Source organism: Triticum aestivum, chromosome 2D, assembly GCF_018294505.1.
Source record: "Triticum aestivum cultivar Chinese Spring chromosome 2D, IWGSC CS RefSeq v2.1, whole genome shotgun sequence".
Taxonomy (NCBI): domain Eukaryota; kingdom Viridiplantae; phylum Streptophyta; class Magnoliopsida; order Poales; family Poaceae; genus Triticum; species Triticum aestivum.
This window is the reverse complement of record NC_057799.1, coordinates 451,373,522-451,390,234: the sequence shown is the minus strand read 5'-3', so window position 1 is coordinate 451,390,234 and position 16,713 is coordinate 451,373,522. Positions and strand designations below refer to the sequence as shown.

Here is a 16,713-nt window from a genome sequence, read left to right as displayed (position 1 = left end):
CGTCATAAATGTGCTTTTCTATCAATTGCCCAATAGTAATTTGTTCACCCATCGTATGCTATGTGTTCGAGAGAGAAGCCTCTAGTGAAAACTATGCCCCCATGGTCTACTCTAATCATATATAAAAATCCAAAATTCCTTTGCTGCATTTTTTTGTTTTGCGATTTATATATCTACCACTACGAGATTTTATCCTTGCAATTAACGAGTTCAAGGGGATTGACAACCCTCTTGCCCGCTTTGGGTGCAAGTATTTGCTTTTGTGTGTGCAGGTGCTGTTCACGAGGCTTTGCGTGATTCTCCTATTGGTTCAATAAACCTTGGTTCTCTCTGAGGGAAATACTCATCTCTACTGTACTTCATCTCCCCTCCTCTTCGGGGAAAATTCCAACGCAGCTCACAAGTAGCAAGACCATATGTTGGTTTCAAGGTTGAAAGAACACAATTATTTGTTGACCAAGGTGTTATTCATGGAGTTATCCAAAGATTGGTCATGTGAGAGTTGAGTCTATTGCAAGCATGTCTTGAAGAAGAAGAAGATTGTGTGAACATTCATGTTGCCTTCAAGACATCATCTTCATGAAGAGATAAGATAAGATACAAGGTTGATCAAGACTAAGTACAAAGAATGGATTCAAGTTGGTGAACACACAAAGTGTAGAAGATGTATCGAGTGGGATCAAGTGATCTCACGATATGGTAAGCATTGTCCATTACGCTTTGTGTACTAACCCACGATCTATTTGTGTGGTGGTTCTATGCGGGGTCAGGTATCTTTCCATGGTCTTGCGTCAAAAGTAAGATTTCATATAGCCCAAGAGAGGATGGTCATCAAGGTTGTGGTGTGCAAGTTCAGAGGAGCATCACAAAGAGATCATATGCTTGAAGCATGCCGACCATTTAGTGATAATGGTCTTGTGAAGATGTTCCTAAGAGTGGCTCTCCCATAGTGGAGTGTGGGGGAGCAAATTGCGAGTCTTCACCAAGTGTGCGCTAACAAGAAATGTGTTCCAACTTGAGGCCGACATGATCTTCATCATCTAGCTCAAGTGGATTATGCATGAGGCAAAGGTTTGTCTTTGATAGGTCCTCTATTTTACCGGTCTCTGGTGTTAGTTGGCAGATCGGGGTATAGAATTGATCCATGTATTGTCAAGGGGGGGCGCTCAAGTGAGTAGCTTGATCGTATGATTCGTAGAGAACTCAAACCAATGCATCCTTGGCATCATCTTTCTTGGTTCTTGTTTGGCTTTTTTCTATGTGAGCTTTGGAACTTGTGATCATCTTCATGACAAGCTCAAATTCATCGAAAACGGATTTCGTATGCATCATCTATTTTGTTTTCGATGTTGGAGTTTTTGTCGGTTCTTCACTCATGGATCTTTCACACCTCTATATCATTGGCATATTTCTCTTGCCACTTCTGAAAACTTTCGGTCGTGATTTGACAACTCTTGTCGTTAGCTTTCTATCAAGCTTGAGTTCGTCGAAATCAGAGTTCATTTGCATAAGTTATGTTAGTTTTGGTCTTATTTGCATTCCTCTGTTGTGCTTTGGCCTTTTGGGCAGAGGCCAAGCGGTAGTATCGCTGGTACCCACGGTAATACCGCTTAGGCGGTACTTCCGTTGGTTGGTACTGCAACTAGTTCCATGGGCTGCACCTGGTATTGGGGCAAAGTGGGGCAACCCTACACGGGCCTTATGGCCCAATAGTGGGAGGCGCCCCCTTTAGGCTTGGGGGCCAAGTTCCCTTGGCGGCTAGGGTTGTGGGAGAGAGGGCGCGTACCCCTTGGGATTGCCAACCATAGATGGGGGTGCACCCTTTGGGGCAACCCCTGCTCCAAGCTAGCCTCCTCCCCGGGCTATTATAAATGAAGGGGGGGCATGCTCAAAGGAGACACAATTTTTCTGGCGCCTTTGATTGTGTCTTCTCTCTCTCTCTCTCTCACTCTCCTCTCTCCCCCCCAATAGTGGGTCTCCTTCCGAAGGGCTGCTCCTCCCTCGTCTTCTACTTTGACATTGCTTAGCTCTGGATGGCAAAGCGATGCCTGATCACTGGTGTCGTACATGTGCAATACACAGAGGGATCGTGCGTTCAATTTGTGTTCGAGGGACGGTTCGAGGGATTTCAAGAACGATCCTCGCGAACTCTTCTCCCGCTGCAACTTGAAGTTGGTAATGATCAGATCTAACCTTGTATGCATCTTCATAGTGATCCTGGGAACTTGATTTGTAGGCCAATTTCTTTGTTTTGTTTTCTATTACATTTCTCAACAACAACTTCACATTGAAGTTGTCCGGCGGGAGGAAGAGGGGAGGGGGAGGTGATCCAACAAACTCAGCTATATCGGGTTGGGTGAGTGTGTAGTAGGTTTGCTCCGATCTCATGACATCTCGATGTATTTTTCTTCCTAAATGAATTTTCCACCTCCTTGACGACTAGAACTGATAGTCTAAAGTTAATGTCGTTCAAATTAATTTACTCGGATCATAACCCATGTCTTGAGCTCACACCACGATCCATCTTTTCTGTTGTCATCAATGACAGTTCTTCCATGACACAATTCCTCGACCAGCAAACTTTAATTCATACAAAGCAATATTTTCTTTTGTTGCAACACACATACATTTATGCTAGTATAAACAAAGAAGAGATGCACCCTTGCTCAATCCGGCCCAAGGAAATATGATGTGCTACCAGCGTTTAGGTGATACCGTGATATGGACTCTTGGCAGCCGTTGGATCTCAAATCAAACGGCTTTCGGAAGCTCTTGAACATTTACAAAAAAGTGATCTAAGAGTCTCGACATTGCGTGCAGGTACAACAACTCTTAAGATGCCGTCGGATCTGTGATCCAACGGTCCAAATGTCCGTATAACGGTAGCATATGAAGACCGATATCACCTGAAACTTTGGCAATCCGGCCATCCAGTTCCGATCAGACGGTAGACACGCGGCCGCAGCAGCAGCCTGCGGAGGCAGAGTTCCTCCCTCAGGCCAGAGCCAGAGGAGGGGAGGCCTTCCCCTTGCCCCATCTTCTCCTTTACCTTATCGGCGTTATCGCCATCACCCGTCATAACTCGCGGCCGCACGCGTCGTACCAAAGGAGGGAGGAAAAAGGGATCTCCACTCCACTCGGCCTCCTCCTCCGCCCCGCGCGGTTCCAATCTGGTTCCCGGGCCAGCAATCGACGATGGGGAAGAACCAGGCGTACAAGGCGATGCAGCGGGCGCGGCTGGGCTCGTCCTCCGGCGCCCCCGGCGAAGGGGAGGAAGACGGCATGGTCGGTCCCCTTCCTCGCCCCCCTTACCACAGATCCTTAATCCCCCCTAGTTCCAAGCTCGCAACCCATCTCTGATTGCTCCCCCCGTGCAAACCCTATCGAGATCTGCCGGGACGTCCATGGCGAATCTTGCTGCTTGTAGATGCTTTTTCCCCCTTTTGATGAGGGGACTTTTACTAACGAGGGCCGTCACAGACGGACGGTTCATTTCATTCTCCAGAGTGGCACGCGGCGCGCTTGGCCAGCCTCAACAAGACCCACACCCTCACGTGGGAGGAGTTCAAGAAGAAGCAGAAGGTATGCGCGGCCTCGGCTTGCTCTCTGCTGGCTTTGTTGGTGGATTTTAGTTTCTGCACTCTGTAATTTTGGCCATGATTTTATCCATGCTGCTGCTTAAGCTCTGCGATGTGCTATTTGTGCTCCTATTTTATGTTAAATGTATGATGGATGCTGAATTTCAGGCATACTGCCTTGTATGTGATGCCCAAGTTTGTTTTGGCCTGGTGTGGGATGGCGATTCACTTTGTAGTGCATATAGTAACGAATTAAGCTACGTTGTAGCATAGGAGGGAAATTAGCAGCCTGAACTTTGGCAGTGGAAGCTTGGTCCTGTGCCACCCAGGGTCCAGTCGTCCTTCCCCTGGTTTGCTGACCTTTGAGTTTCTCTAGCATCGGTTTGCCATCAGACATTTAGACTTGTGCTACTGTAAAAGGTAGTACAACCATTTATCAGTGGCACACCGCTTATTCAGCCATCCACGATACTTTACCTAGTTAGCTTGAAAAACGATCTTATATTTTACTCCCTCCGTCCCACAATATAAGATCGTAGCTTGAAAAATGATCTTACATTGTGGGATGGAGGGAGTGCTTGGTTTTGATTCCTTTACTTATCTTGTTCTCTTTGATAAATAGCAACTTAGACGGAGTATGTATATGCTGATTCCAAATAGATCAACCTATGTCCGCATTAGTTGGGGTGGGTTTACTTGGCAAACGCTTTATTGTTTTCTGCATTGACTCCACATGGTTATTGGCTTACTAGTTAGTGTACTGCTGATGAGGCTCAGCCTTTTTGTACTTATAAGGTCACTGTGTAGCTATAATACTTATCTGTTATCAGTACCTTCATAGTAATCAATGATGCTCTTGTCCCCTATAGGACGAGGAACTAAAGAGAGGTGAGGTGGAGGCTGACAAAGATAAAATGATGAGAGAGTATAGAGCTCAACTGGATGCTGAAAGGGCCCAAAAGCTTGGTCGTGGAAGAGACGTCGTAAAGTCAAAATCATCATCTTCCAAGAAAGGTAAATCAACTTAATGACGTGCTGAACGATGTTTCTTACATTTAGGTCCCATTAGGTGAACTCTTTCTTAAATCTATTCCATGTGTTGAGTTTTCTGACAAAGAATTATGGATACAGAAAAGAAGGAAAAGGACGCAAAGAAACGGATTAAAAAGAGGAGGAAGGTATTGCTCTCAAATACAAATGTAATAATTGGCCACATTATGATGAATGGAAAACACCAAAAATATCCGCTATATAAATGACTCTAGATATAAACATTTTTTTACCTTCTCCTGTTGGGATGAATTTGGGAAACAAAAATGGTCCTACTTGCTCACTTCTGCATTCTTACAGCACAGAAGTTCGTCAGAAAGTTCCAGCTCATCAGAATCATCAAGTAGTGATGATGAGGACAGGGGTTCAAGAAAATCCCGATCCCGATCAAGATCAAAGCGAAGTAAGAAAGATAAGAAGCACAGGTCCCGATCCAAGCATGCCGGAAGTGACAGCGAGGAGGAAGGCCCTGTTCGCCTCTCGAAATTCTTTGGGAATGCAAAGAACTAGATGCTATATCGATACGCCCAATACCAATTTGCTTGCTCCTGAGGTCATATCATTTTGAATCGTCAATTGGTGGGTGTTGATTGTATTCTATTGAGATGACTCTCAGAAGGTTGTGGGAACCAGTTTCTGTGTTGTTTCTCAACAGAATGTTTGGTAACTGGAGGTTTAGGTGTTGAACCATTATATGGTATCCTGCAACTTGTAAGAAATGTCAAATCATTGTTACATTGTTGTACTTGATGGATAGTGACAGTATTCATATTCGATTTGAACTGCTTTAATTCTTTCAGAACTTGATATTTAAATTATTATCTTTCTTTGGCTGATCTTTAGATCTATTATGAGAATCGGCTTCTCTGTTGGTGTATTTGCTGTGAGCTATGAAAAATACAGTCCCCTCCGTCTCTATGTTTGATTAAATTCACTGAAAAATATATTAACATGTACAATACCAAATAAGTAAAATATGAATATGTATATATCATAATGAAGCTGATGATATTGATTTGGTATTTGTGGATAAGCTTGGTCAAACAGAGAGTAGCTTGACTTCTAAAATAGTGATCTAAACAGAGTACCTTGCTACCAATTGGCAGCTTTAGTACAACCTGAGGGAGTACTGCAAATTTTACCTTTCCCGGGTGTTCAATCTTTAGGCCTCATTCGGTTAAGGGGGAACCCAAACCTAAGAATTAGGAGTAGTATAGAAATTTGATAAGATGGCACTTGCCATTCTAAGGAATTGTCTTTGTATTGTTCCTACGCAAAAATAAGCTTTGAGTGAAGGTGTAGATTCCTTCAAAAACACAAAAAATGAGTAGTATTCTTACGAAATTCCTGTACAAATTTTCCTCTAAAATTCTTGTTTCTATGTTTTCCTATTAAAATCCTCCAAACCGGATGAAGCCTTAAAAGACCAGGTGAAGGATTTGTAACGCCTTCTACTTACTCCCTTCGATCTATATTAATTGTCGTTTCTCAAAAAAAATCTATATTAATTCACAGCTTTAGTACAACGGAGGGAGTACTCAGTACTGCAAATTTTACTTTTCCCGGTGGTGTTCACTCTGTAGAAGGTCAGGTTGCCGTGCTACTTTGTTTACCAACAGAAAAGTTTTCTTATAAATAGGTTATTAGTTCGTTTGGTTACAACAACGTCTGGGTGGTGTAGTTGGTTATCACGTTAGTCTCACACACTAAAGGTCCCCAGTTCGAACCTGGGCTCAGACAATTTATTTTTGGCCCGTTGCTGCTTTTTTCTCTTTTTGCAATCGCGTCCATGGGCATCTCCCTTGCATATTTCTGGCATAGCTCCTTAACGTTCTACGTCATCTTGGTCTTTTCTGGGGAGAAGATTTTGGCAGTGATGATTTTCAAACAACGGCAGCATGTACCAGTACCATGCACACAACGGGACGATGCAAGAATAGCATGTTGTACATGTTAATGTTAGCATGGCAAAAATGCTCAATCTCTGTAATGTGGGGAGTACGTTAGGACAAAGTTTAGCTGATGTAACAACTCCGCTGCTCAAAGCTAACCCAGAAGCAGTCACACTAAAAATAATCGGACGAACAGATGACCCGACTGCTCTTTTCTGTTTTGTTGTTCTTGTAATTTCACGCTATCAGCTACAGAACAGCCCTAAACAGCCGGATGATCGAAAAACTTCCTATGTGGATTCTTCCAACTCTTCTCCAAAGCGCTCCAGCCTTGAAACCTCAGCATCGTAGTCACGGATCAGAGCGTGTTTGATCGACCCGTCATCCTCACTCGCGTGTATTTGCTTCCCACCAAACCTGCACGGCAAGGAATGTAGTTAAAAACCCTTTTCCTAGGTAGGAAACCAAAGCATGCACAATCTCGACATCAGCTCCTTCCTTTCTCCAAAGTGTTCACAAGATAAAAAATTTCCTAACACTGGAAACGAATCTTGCAGATGGATTTGACAAACTCAGGATGCACACCAAACATAACTGTTTTAATGCTTTACGATATCAAAAACCAAGAGGAAAAGAACGGCGCAATGATTTTATGTTAAAACCTACCATCTTCCATTCATCTTCTCTATGCATTTGAGACCATCTTTCCGGTCTTTGAACTTTACCAATACGACCCCTTGTGGATGATTTTCGCAAACCTGCCACAGCAACATGTAAACAAAAGTGGTAGAGAGAAAAGAAACCACCAAAACTTACTGGTGGTTAGGGCCAGTTTGCTCAGTTACGGCTCATTCTGGGGATTTTCTATACATTTCATCATTAATTACAACAAAGCTTAACACTAGTTCAGAGAGCCCCACATGGGCAGATGTAAGATCAGATCTAATTTCTGGACAGGTGAAGATAGGAACAAGTAAATGAAACTCGTAGCAGCAGACTTATAGAGCATGGTGCTGAAATGGTTTATAAATATACTTGCTACCATATAGTCCTGCTAAAGTGAAACACACCAGCCCATAATTATGTGGATTAAAGACCTTGGCTACTCAGCTTGCATACTCTCACCCATTAGTCTGTTTGCCTTTTCCAGACTAACACGTTCTCACAGGACCAGTACCCATATGGCCAGCTTTTGGCATCGCAATAAACAAGGATCAGTCAGTTTGGTGTAGAATGTGGATGCAGTTCTCCAGTATGTCTTTCAGAGACTGGTTACACAGGTTAAACTCAAAAGGTGGCAACAGCCAGGAACTTTCGTACTCCAAATGGTTCTTGATCATATCAAGCTTCTACATGATTAGGAAGAAGCACAGCTAAAGAAGTAAACAACTTTTTAACATTCCCTTTTCTCTAATCAAACTAATCTATTTGTTATGATTTTCCTATGATGACAAGACATATGAGTGCAATTAAAAATTACCTTGACATTGTCGATCGGACCAAACTTCACGCATTCCTCTCTAACATCTACCTCAAGTTCAGGAAGAAGGGTTTCATCATTCTGCAATGATCAGGAACTTCATTCTTAATCAAACCGACATGAGCAAAAAAGTTCCTATACCAACAGGAGCAATCTGAAACGACTCATTTGTTCCATATGAAAAGGGCACGTCAAGCAAGCATAGTTCCATAATTACTTACTCTCAATTCAGCAGGACTGAACATATTCGCCAAAATCACCTGAGTAGGAATCATCACCTTCTTATCATCATGTCCACCTAATAACAGAACATTGTCACAAGAATAAAAATAAGTAAATGGGATTTTGATCTCAAGATAAAGCTAGTTTGCTTGCAAGAAGATAATAATGAAAAAGTAACTGCTCATCAACCAACGGCGTAATGATAAATGAACACCCTGCGTAGAACAATAGTTTTTGCAGCTTAATTCTTTTAGGGCGATCTGCTAGTAGGAAAAGATTTAGAAGCACATCATATTATTCTCAACACGACACATCCCTAATTAGCATGAAACATGCAAAGCTTGAAGACGACCTACAGTTCGGTTATGTCAACATTGAAGCAACAGGAACTTATCGCTGGGTACACGTATTCAAATCAACTATAATAAAAACAATTGACATAATTTAAAGATAGAAATTACCCCATCCCAGCATCTTATCTTCAACCTTCTTGCCTTTCTTTTTCTTCTGCTTGTCTGCCTTCTTTGCCAAAAAAACGTCACCTGAAGCAGATGAAACCATTAGTAGTATATATTTTGCAGTTCATGTCGCTTTAATAAATTGTGAACTTACCTTTCTGCTGAAATTTGGCCACGCTAACAGTCATTAGGGTCTTACCACCAGGACGGAATGATGTTCCATCCAATAATTGAATTGCTAAAGGTACAGAAGGCTCCTGGATCATTGAAAGAGAAGTACACAGTAAATAAAATAAACATGCATAATTCCGTAGTAACTAGTAAGCTCAGTCAATCTGACAAGTTCAGTAAGGCAATACCTTGAGATAGGTCACAAGTGCATCACCCTTTTTCCTGCCTGTTTCCTTGTCAGTATAGATCTTCACTCGGGGTTTCCTTGTCTCTGGATCCTATATCATCACAAACACATTATAAGTGCATCAGTAGTTCAGTACTCTGAAGCTCAGGAACAGAATATTGATTACGAATAAGATAAGAACAAAGCTATCCAAATATAGGATATACTACCTCTGTCCTAAAATATAAAGCGTTTTTGCAGTTCAATTTAAACTGCAAAAACCTTATATTTTTGGGACAGAGTAGTACTCCCTCTGTAACTTTTTATAAGACGTTTTTAGAGTCCATGACAGTATAAAAAACCCGTCTTATATTAAGTTACAGAGGGAGTAGTAAATAAATATCATAATCATGTACAGTTTAATCCATACAAAGATAATATATGGCTAAAATTTTCAATATGACGATATCTACTATCATCAATACCTACTACAAGTCCAGATAGCTGGAATTCACTAGATTTGACAGTCATGCTGAACACAAACTGAACATCTTTGACATGAAAACGTGAAGATAGCAAGATTCTGAACAAATCAAATTATGAATTTTGAAACACAGTAGTTACATGCACAAGCGGCAAACATGGATCTGTGAGTGTACTGACTACTGATAAAACCAAGTTTAGGAATGGGAAGACCATCAAGGTTCAAGATGAGAAATCAGTCTGATTAAGTTTAAGCTGTCTCTGCCAGAAATGAAAAAAAAAAGCATACCTCCTTTATAATTCCACACTTGGAAAATACCTCTACAATCTGCAAACGAAATCCACTATCAGATATCAGAACTAGTAACTTTTTGTATAGCTATGAACATGTTATAGTTCATTTTGAGAACGGTCTTCCTACGAGGAAAACAAAGAGTAGCCTCAGCTTTTGGAGATAGAAAAAACTTACCTCCTCAGCCGTGACATCTTCAGGTAAACCAGTAACATAGACATGTGTGTTGACTTTGAGATCAAACCAACTTTCTGGAGGTTTCTGAGGTTCCTGCCCAAATAAAAACAGTTTTTAAGAATTAGCTTGTGCAAAACTTATCAAGTCCCTCAAGAGTAACTTGAGAACTACCTTCTTTTCAGTTGGCTTCTCAGACTTCCGCTTCTTTTCTAGTCTTTTATCTACCTTCTCTGGCACTTTGTTTTCTTTTTCAGTTAAAGCATGGTTTTCATCCAATGTGGACGAGCCAGGAATATCTGGTGGTTGAAATACTTCTTCCTCGAGTGCAAAAGTCATGTCTTCAAGTTCATAGTCATCCTTTTTACGTGATATGTCATTCTCTCCATTGTTGTCCATTTCACCCGATACATCATTCTGAGAAGGTAACAAGGAATCAGGTTAGCTGATAAACCCTGGTAATAAGGAACATTAAACAAGACGAATAAGAGAATGTCTTTTTCCCATGGACGAACAGCTGGCGCAATACAGAATACTCTTATCAAGAAATATCACCTAGGCCTAAAGAATAAGGCATTGACAACACTAGCAATGACTAAGGGGAGCTAAATTAGATTCTCAGCTGAACCGCAACTTAGACTACTATTAGTTAAAATAAAAATGTAGTAGCTTTTTTTGGGAATAAAACTTCCACCTAACATTGAAATTGATTTTTGTAAATAGATACACAAAAAGGAAATGCGACGACGAACGAAAAATCAAGATAAAGAGTGTATGAACTTTGGAAGTTGGGTTTCTTCAAAGTTGTTTATGGAAGGGTAAATTTTACGGAAAATTTTAAAACTGATGCAACCAGATCAAGCACATACAATAACTTTGTATTCATAACTTGGTATAAATATTAGTGAAGTTTGGATAGTGTCAGTTATATTTGGGGAGCCACCACAAGACATCTCTGAGTCATCGTGTATTGAGAGTTACAGGAGAGAGAACAATAAACTCCGATTGGATAGATGTTGATCATCAAGTTGTGAAGGATCACACTGGTTTACACTACAATTCCATTTCCAGAGTTGGTCTGTGAGAGTATGACTTGGTATTGTTTCTGATCAACATTTTTGCTTATTCGGACTCAATACTGAGTTCTTCATTTATTCCTTATGTTCAATCATGAAAGATCGGGCAACCCTATAGAATCATCCTCTCTAGGTTGATTTATCAATAATAAATCAATGAGAATGTACACTGTAAAGTTAAAAGAGGCTTCATTTCTCTAAAGTTGCGTATACAAAGGGTATATATCCACACATAGTTTACTTCTTTGAAAGGGTAGCTGGAAGACTGTTTTGGAGAGAAAGATAGAACTGATACTCATGTCCAGGTTAAAATCTTACCATGGAGCAGGTAAGACTAATAGTAATAGATGGCACAAGCCCATCAGAAAATTTACTTTGACATGAAAAGACTAAGGTGCCACATGTCATGCAATAAATTTCCCGAACTAACAAGCCCTATACGCTAATAAATCATGTAGCTGAGATAGTCGGTACTTGTTCCACTATATGATTACAGCTAAGTGATCAGAAATCATGAATTTTCATCTGATAATGGTTATCTGGAAAGCCTAGCGTTGGAATAGAAAAGCAACACTTACTTGAGGAACCATTGCCCTCAGAGTACGATCCCATTTGTAGATGGTGCCGTCATCATCAGTAAATTCTTCCACACCATCTGGTGGGGATGCTGGCCGCTCATCGGGATCATCAATGACATGCTCTTTGCTTAAGTTACCATCCGCAGCCTTTGCTTTCAGCGCTTCCACCTCTGACTCAGCTTCTATAACCTCCTTCTGGAATTTCTCGAAATCATCTTCAGTTTCTGAATAACCATTTCGAAGAGCATTAGGAGATACTTGAAAAGAATCATACTGAACTTACTTTAAAGGGAATGTAGAAAGCCCTAAGCTCCTAACCTTGTTCAGGTTGATCCTTCTTTGTGACCCCAGAATGCAGCTCTGGAATCGAAGATAGTGGCGTCCATTCACTCCTCCCCTCCGCCCAGAGCATTGTGCTCTCGTTGAGGTACCCATTAGCAAAATGATCTGTACAGGGAGCCAAGTTCCTCAAATCCAGATCACATCGAAAACAGGACGCATAGATCTTCAGAATGTAAAAGGGCTACTAGCTGCCATTCTGAACAATATGCGCCCACAAAACAAGCAAGCAACCTCACAACGTGACATAAACCCTATCCCGCAACCTGCCAGTGCTAACAACTCATCGATGAGCCAGCTTTGGAGTTAGGAAACGCAACAGTGGTGGATAATGCAGTGAATGACACTGTAGAATGATACATACACTCTACGGATAACCTCACAGAACGAATTCAAAACTGCCATCTGGGCTACTACCATTACTTCCATATCCGTTGATTGAAGCATCAATTTACTGGTTAGAAAGGAAATTGCGAGCTTATGAGTAACACGCCCAATTTACTGGTACTGGGATTTGCACCACCTCACATCCAGACTCGACACTTGCCGATACTCACGGGAAATACAAACTACTAGCGAATATGGAGCCTTCCGGATTGCAGAAAGGGCACACGCGAAGTTTCTCTGATTTTGCGAGGATTCAATCCCAGCTTGCGAGCTACCGGCGTCCGCATTTCCACTAGCAGATATAGCGAGAAGATTGGGTGTCGAAGGGGGGAGGAGGTACCTCGCAGCTCCGAGAGCGCGTAGGGGCCGACGTGTTCCTGGCTCGGGCCGAGCACGTACCAGCCCACCTCGCCGCCGCCGTCCATGGACCTCCGCGCGCGGGGAGCGGAGGCTGGGGCCGGAGATTCCGGTCTCGTCGCCGCCGGCGATACGAAATCCTTTTTCGTGAAGCGACCGCCGGAGAGGGGGAGGAAATTTTTGGGGCTGGGGTTTCCAGAGTGGTCTAGACCTGGGTCGAGCCGGTGCCCCCGATGGAAGCCGCTGCCGTCCGATCAAGAGGGTTTCACGATCAATGTCGGTCCAGACCATACATATGTAAAGTTTTTTTTTCGAGAAATTCGTACACCTCTAAAGCTATCCCGAGAGAATAGTTGCGTGGAAGAGCGAAAATTTAACGGGTTTGCTCTTTTTTGTCTGGTTTAAATGTAATCCTTTTTCATTCAAAATTTGCGTCTAATGATGCGCCACGATTCATATTACCTTTCAGCCCCGGGATGAACCAACCTGACATTTCGAAGCATGCTTTTCTTATCGGATTTTCTGCAAGCCACCTTTTATTGGTTGTCTTTTTCTTAATATTTTATTTTGACCTTTTTCACTCCTGGCACTTGCTTGTCCTCTTTTCATTTTGCATCTTTCGAAGAGAAAGAAATAAAGCTACATGAAGAGGTAGAGAGAACTGAAGAGAGAAGCGACTACCTCGTTTTTTCGCATGGTGATTCCGGTGGCTTTCCTCTCCCAGCGTAAAGTCATGTCGGGTGTAGCGGTTTGTTAGCTCATTTGCTCATCCCTCCTCCTGCTGCTCCTGAATTGGTCGTGCATGTTCATCTTTAGATCCCTTTTTGGTTTGTGTGATGCGACCCTTCCTATCACATTGTTTTCAGGCGATTCATACAGAGGGGTCTTAGTTCGGGTGGTTCTCCTCCGCTTGGGTTGGGATTGTTTGATTTTTAGGGTTATTAGATGTTGAACGGGGCTTATAGTTATAGGTGAATTTGGTTCGGTTGCTTGTGCTCGGCCTAGAGCTAAGATTGTTGGATTGTACTGGTTTCCTAGCCGATGAAGTAAGAATGTATTTTTCTTAGATGCTACTGTGTTATGTGGTCTTTGCGGTGGATGGTTTTTGTAGTATTGCATGTTCTGAATCTGACGACTAGATTTGTTAGTGGTTTGTTTACTGCAAATTTACAAGGTTACTATAGTAATTGGGAGGGGTATTGTATTTAACTGGAGTATTTGGTGTGTTGGATAGAATTTATGTATGCATGTAATTGTAGGTTTTGTAATTTGTCATTGTATAGTGATAGCGGTAGCTACTTTCTTTATACTGGATTCATGTGTGGGACTTGCAATGTTTAATCTGCTGAAGACATCTTGTTCCATTATGCAAGTATTGACTTAATGTGTTGTATTGCTTCTTTTCTTTGTCATGTATCAACATTAATATAATTGAGTGACCGTAAACTAATCATACACGCAAACGTGTACGATCAAGATCATGGACTCACGGGAAGATATCACAACACAACTCTAAAACATAAAATAAGTCATACAAGCATCATAATACAAGCCAGGGGCCTCGAGGGCTCGAATACAAGTGCTCGATCACAGACGAGTCAGCGGAAGCAACAATATCTGAGTACAGACACAAGTTAAACAAGTTTGCCTTAAGAAGGCTAGCACAAACTGGGATACAGATCGAACGAGGCGCAGGCCTCCTGCCTGGGATCCTCCTAACTACTCCTGGTCGTCGACAGCGGGCTGCACGTAGTAGTAGGCACCTCCAGTGCCGTAGGAGTCGTCGTCGACGGTGGCGTCTGGCTCCTGGACTCCAGCATCTGGTTGCGACAACCAGGTAGAAAGGAAAGGGGGAAAAGAGGGAGAGAAGCAACCGTGAGTACTCATCCAAAGTACTCGCAAGCAAGGAGCTACACTACATATGCATGGGTATATGTGTAAAGGACCATATCAGTGGACTGAACTGCAGAATGCCAGAATAAGAGGGGGATAGCTAGTCCTGTCGAATACTACGCTTCTGGCAGCCTCCATCTTGCAGCATGTAGAAGAGAGTAGATTGAAGTCCTCCAAGTAGCATCGCATAGCATAATCCTACCCGGCGATCCCCTCCTCGTCGCCCTATTAGAGAGCGATCACCGGGTTGTATCTGGCACTTGGAAGGGTGTATTTTATTAAGTATCCGGTTCTAGTTGTCATAAGGTCAAGGTACAACTCCGGGTCGTCCTTTTACCGAGGGACACGGCTATTCGAATAGATAAACTTCCCTGCAGGGGTGCACCACATAACCCAACACGCTCGATCCCATTTGGCCGGACACACTTTTCTGGGTCATGCCCGGCCTCGGAAGATCAACACGTCGCAGCCCCACCTAAGCACAACAGAGAGGTCAGCACGCCGGTCTAAATCCTATGCGCGCAGGGGTCTGGGCCCATCGCCCATTGCACACCTGCACGTTGCGTACGCGGCCGGAAGCAGACCTAGCCTAGTGGCGTTCCGGTCCAATCCGGCGCGCGCCACTCAGTCGCTGACGTCACGAAGGCTTCGGCTGATACCACGACGCCGGGATACCCATAACTACTCCCGCGTAGATGGTTAGTGCGTATAGACCAAATGGCCAGACTCAGATCAAATACCAAAAACTCGTTAAGCGTGTTATGTCGAAGTAACCGCGGACGCCGTCCAGGGCCAGGCCCACCTCTCACCTAGGCGGTCTCAACCCGCCCCGTCGCTCCGCCACAAAGTAACAGTCGGGGGCCGTCAGGAACCCAGGCCCACCTCTACCGGGATGGAGCCACCTGTCCTTTCAGCCCCCTCATCAGAATCACTTGCGGGTACTCAACGAGCCGACCCGACTTTAGTCACCACATGTGTCATGTATATAAAGTATATAGTATATACCCGTGATCACCTCCCGAAGTGATCACGGCCCAGTAGTATAGCATGGCAGACGGACAAGAGTGTAGGGCCACTGATGGAACACTAGCATCCTATACTAAGCAGTAGGATAGCAGGTAAGGGTAACAACTGTAGCAACAATGACAGGCTATGCATCAGTATAGGATTAACCGAAAGCAGTAACATGCTACACTACTCTAAGGCAAGCAGTATAGAGAAGAATAGGCGATATCTGGTGATCAAGGGGGGGGCTTGCCTGGAAGCTCTGTTGTACAGGAAGAAGGGTCATCGGTGACGTAGTCGTACTCAGTGGCATCAGCGCCGGTCTCCGGGTCTACCGGAGAAGAAGAGGGGGGAAGAAACAGTAAATACGGAGCAAACAAAGCATCACAAAACATAACGAGGCAATACGGGGTGCTAGGTAAGCCCTAACGTGGTAGTAAGTGATACCGGCGAATGGGGAAACATCCGGGAAAATATCCCCGGTGTTTCGCGTTTTCGGACAGATGAATCAGAGGGGAAAAGTTGCAGGTTCACTATGCTAGGGACGCGTGGCGGACGAACGGGCTGCATATCTGGATTCGTCTCGTCGTTCTGAGCAACTTTCATGTACAAAGTATTTTCATCCGAGCTACGGTTTATTTTATATGAATTTTAAAAGATTTAAATCATTATTAGGATTAGCAGAATTAATTAAATCAAAAGGCATTTATGACGTCATCATGACATCAGCGTGATGCAAGCGGTCAAAGTTGACCGTTGACCAGTCAACTAAATGGGTGGGTCCCGCATGTCATAGGCTGTTATCTAATTGACAGTAGTTAGATTTATTAGCAGGTTAATTAGGTTTAATTAACTAGATTAATTAAGTTAATTAATTAATTAATTAATATTTTTATTTATTATTATCTTTTTTTAAACCCCCTTTTTTATTTTCGTTCTTAGGGGTAGGCCCACTGTCATAGGCCCATGTGGCCAATCGGGCTAACGGGCGCGTGCTACGGGGCGGGCGCAGCCCGACAGGGCTCGCGGGCGTGGCCGCTGGCGGCCCCGAGTGTTGCCGCGGGGCAGTGGGGCGGAGCCGGCGTGTGATGGCGGCGGCGCTGAGAGGAGAA

General features: G+C 43.2%; 2 protein-coding genes and 1 non-coding gene across 4 annotated transcripts; 2 read left to right on the top strand and 1 right to left on the bottom strand.

Moving 5' to 3' along the window:
- The first annotated feature begins 3,022 nt into the window (after window positions 1–3,022).
- On the top strand, window positions 3,023–5,419 carry LOC123053769 (corepressor interacting with RBPJ 1). Of its 2 annotated transcripts, none has more exons than XM_044477315.1 (5): window positions 3,023–3,285; window positions 3,481–3,582; window positions 4,448–4,592; window positions 4,710–4,756; window positions 4,934–5,419. In XM_044477315.1, the coding sequence occupies exons 1-5, from the start codon at window positions 3,196–3,198 to the stop codon at window positions 4,973–4,975; spliced, it is 426 nt and encodes a 141-aa protein (XP_044333250.1). In that variant the 5' UTR covers window positions 3,023–3,195; the 3' UTR covers window positions 4,976–5,419. The 2 variants fall into 2 exon arrangements, with proteins under 2 accessions (XP_044333250.1, XP_044333249.1); XM_044477314.1 differs by having other exon boundaries at window positions 3,026–3,285; window positions 4,929–5,419.
- An 875-nt stretch (window positions 5,420–6,294) lies between these two features.
- Window positions 6,295–6,368, top strand: TRNAV-CAC (transfer RNA valine (anticodon CAC)). Its single transcript has one exon. It is a non-coding gene; the product is annotated as a tRNA-Val (tRNA).
- A 189-nt stretch (window positions 6,369–6,557) lies between these two features.
- LOC123053768 (splicing factor U2AF-associated protein 2) lies at window positions 6,558–12,971 on the bottom strand. The gene is made up of 13 exons (XM_044477313.1): window positions 12,687–12,971; window positions 11,939–12,067; window positions 11,621–11,844; window positions 10,141–10,383; window positions 9,970–10,062; window positions 9,790–9,828; window positions 9,040–9,129; window positions 8,835–8,937; window positions 8,684–8,764; window positions 8,222–8,298; window positions 8,001–8,081; window positions 7,187–7,278; window positions 6,558–6,937 (listed from the first exon to the last, which is right to left on the bottom strand). Exons 1-13 carry the CDS (start codon window positions 12,769–12,771, stop codon window positions 6,811–6,813), a joined length of 1,464 nt encoding a protein of 487 aa, XP_044333248.1. The 5' UTR covers window positions 12,772–12,971; the 3' UTR covers window positions 6,558–6,810.
- Window positions 12,972–16,713: the final 3,742 nt, after the last annotated feature.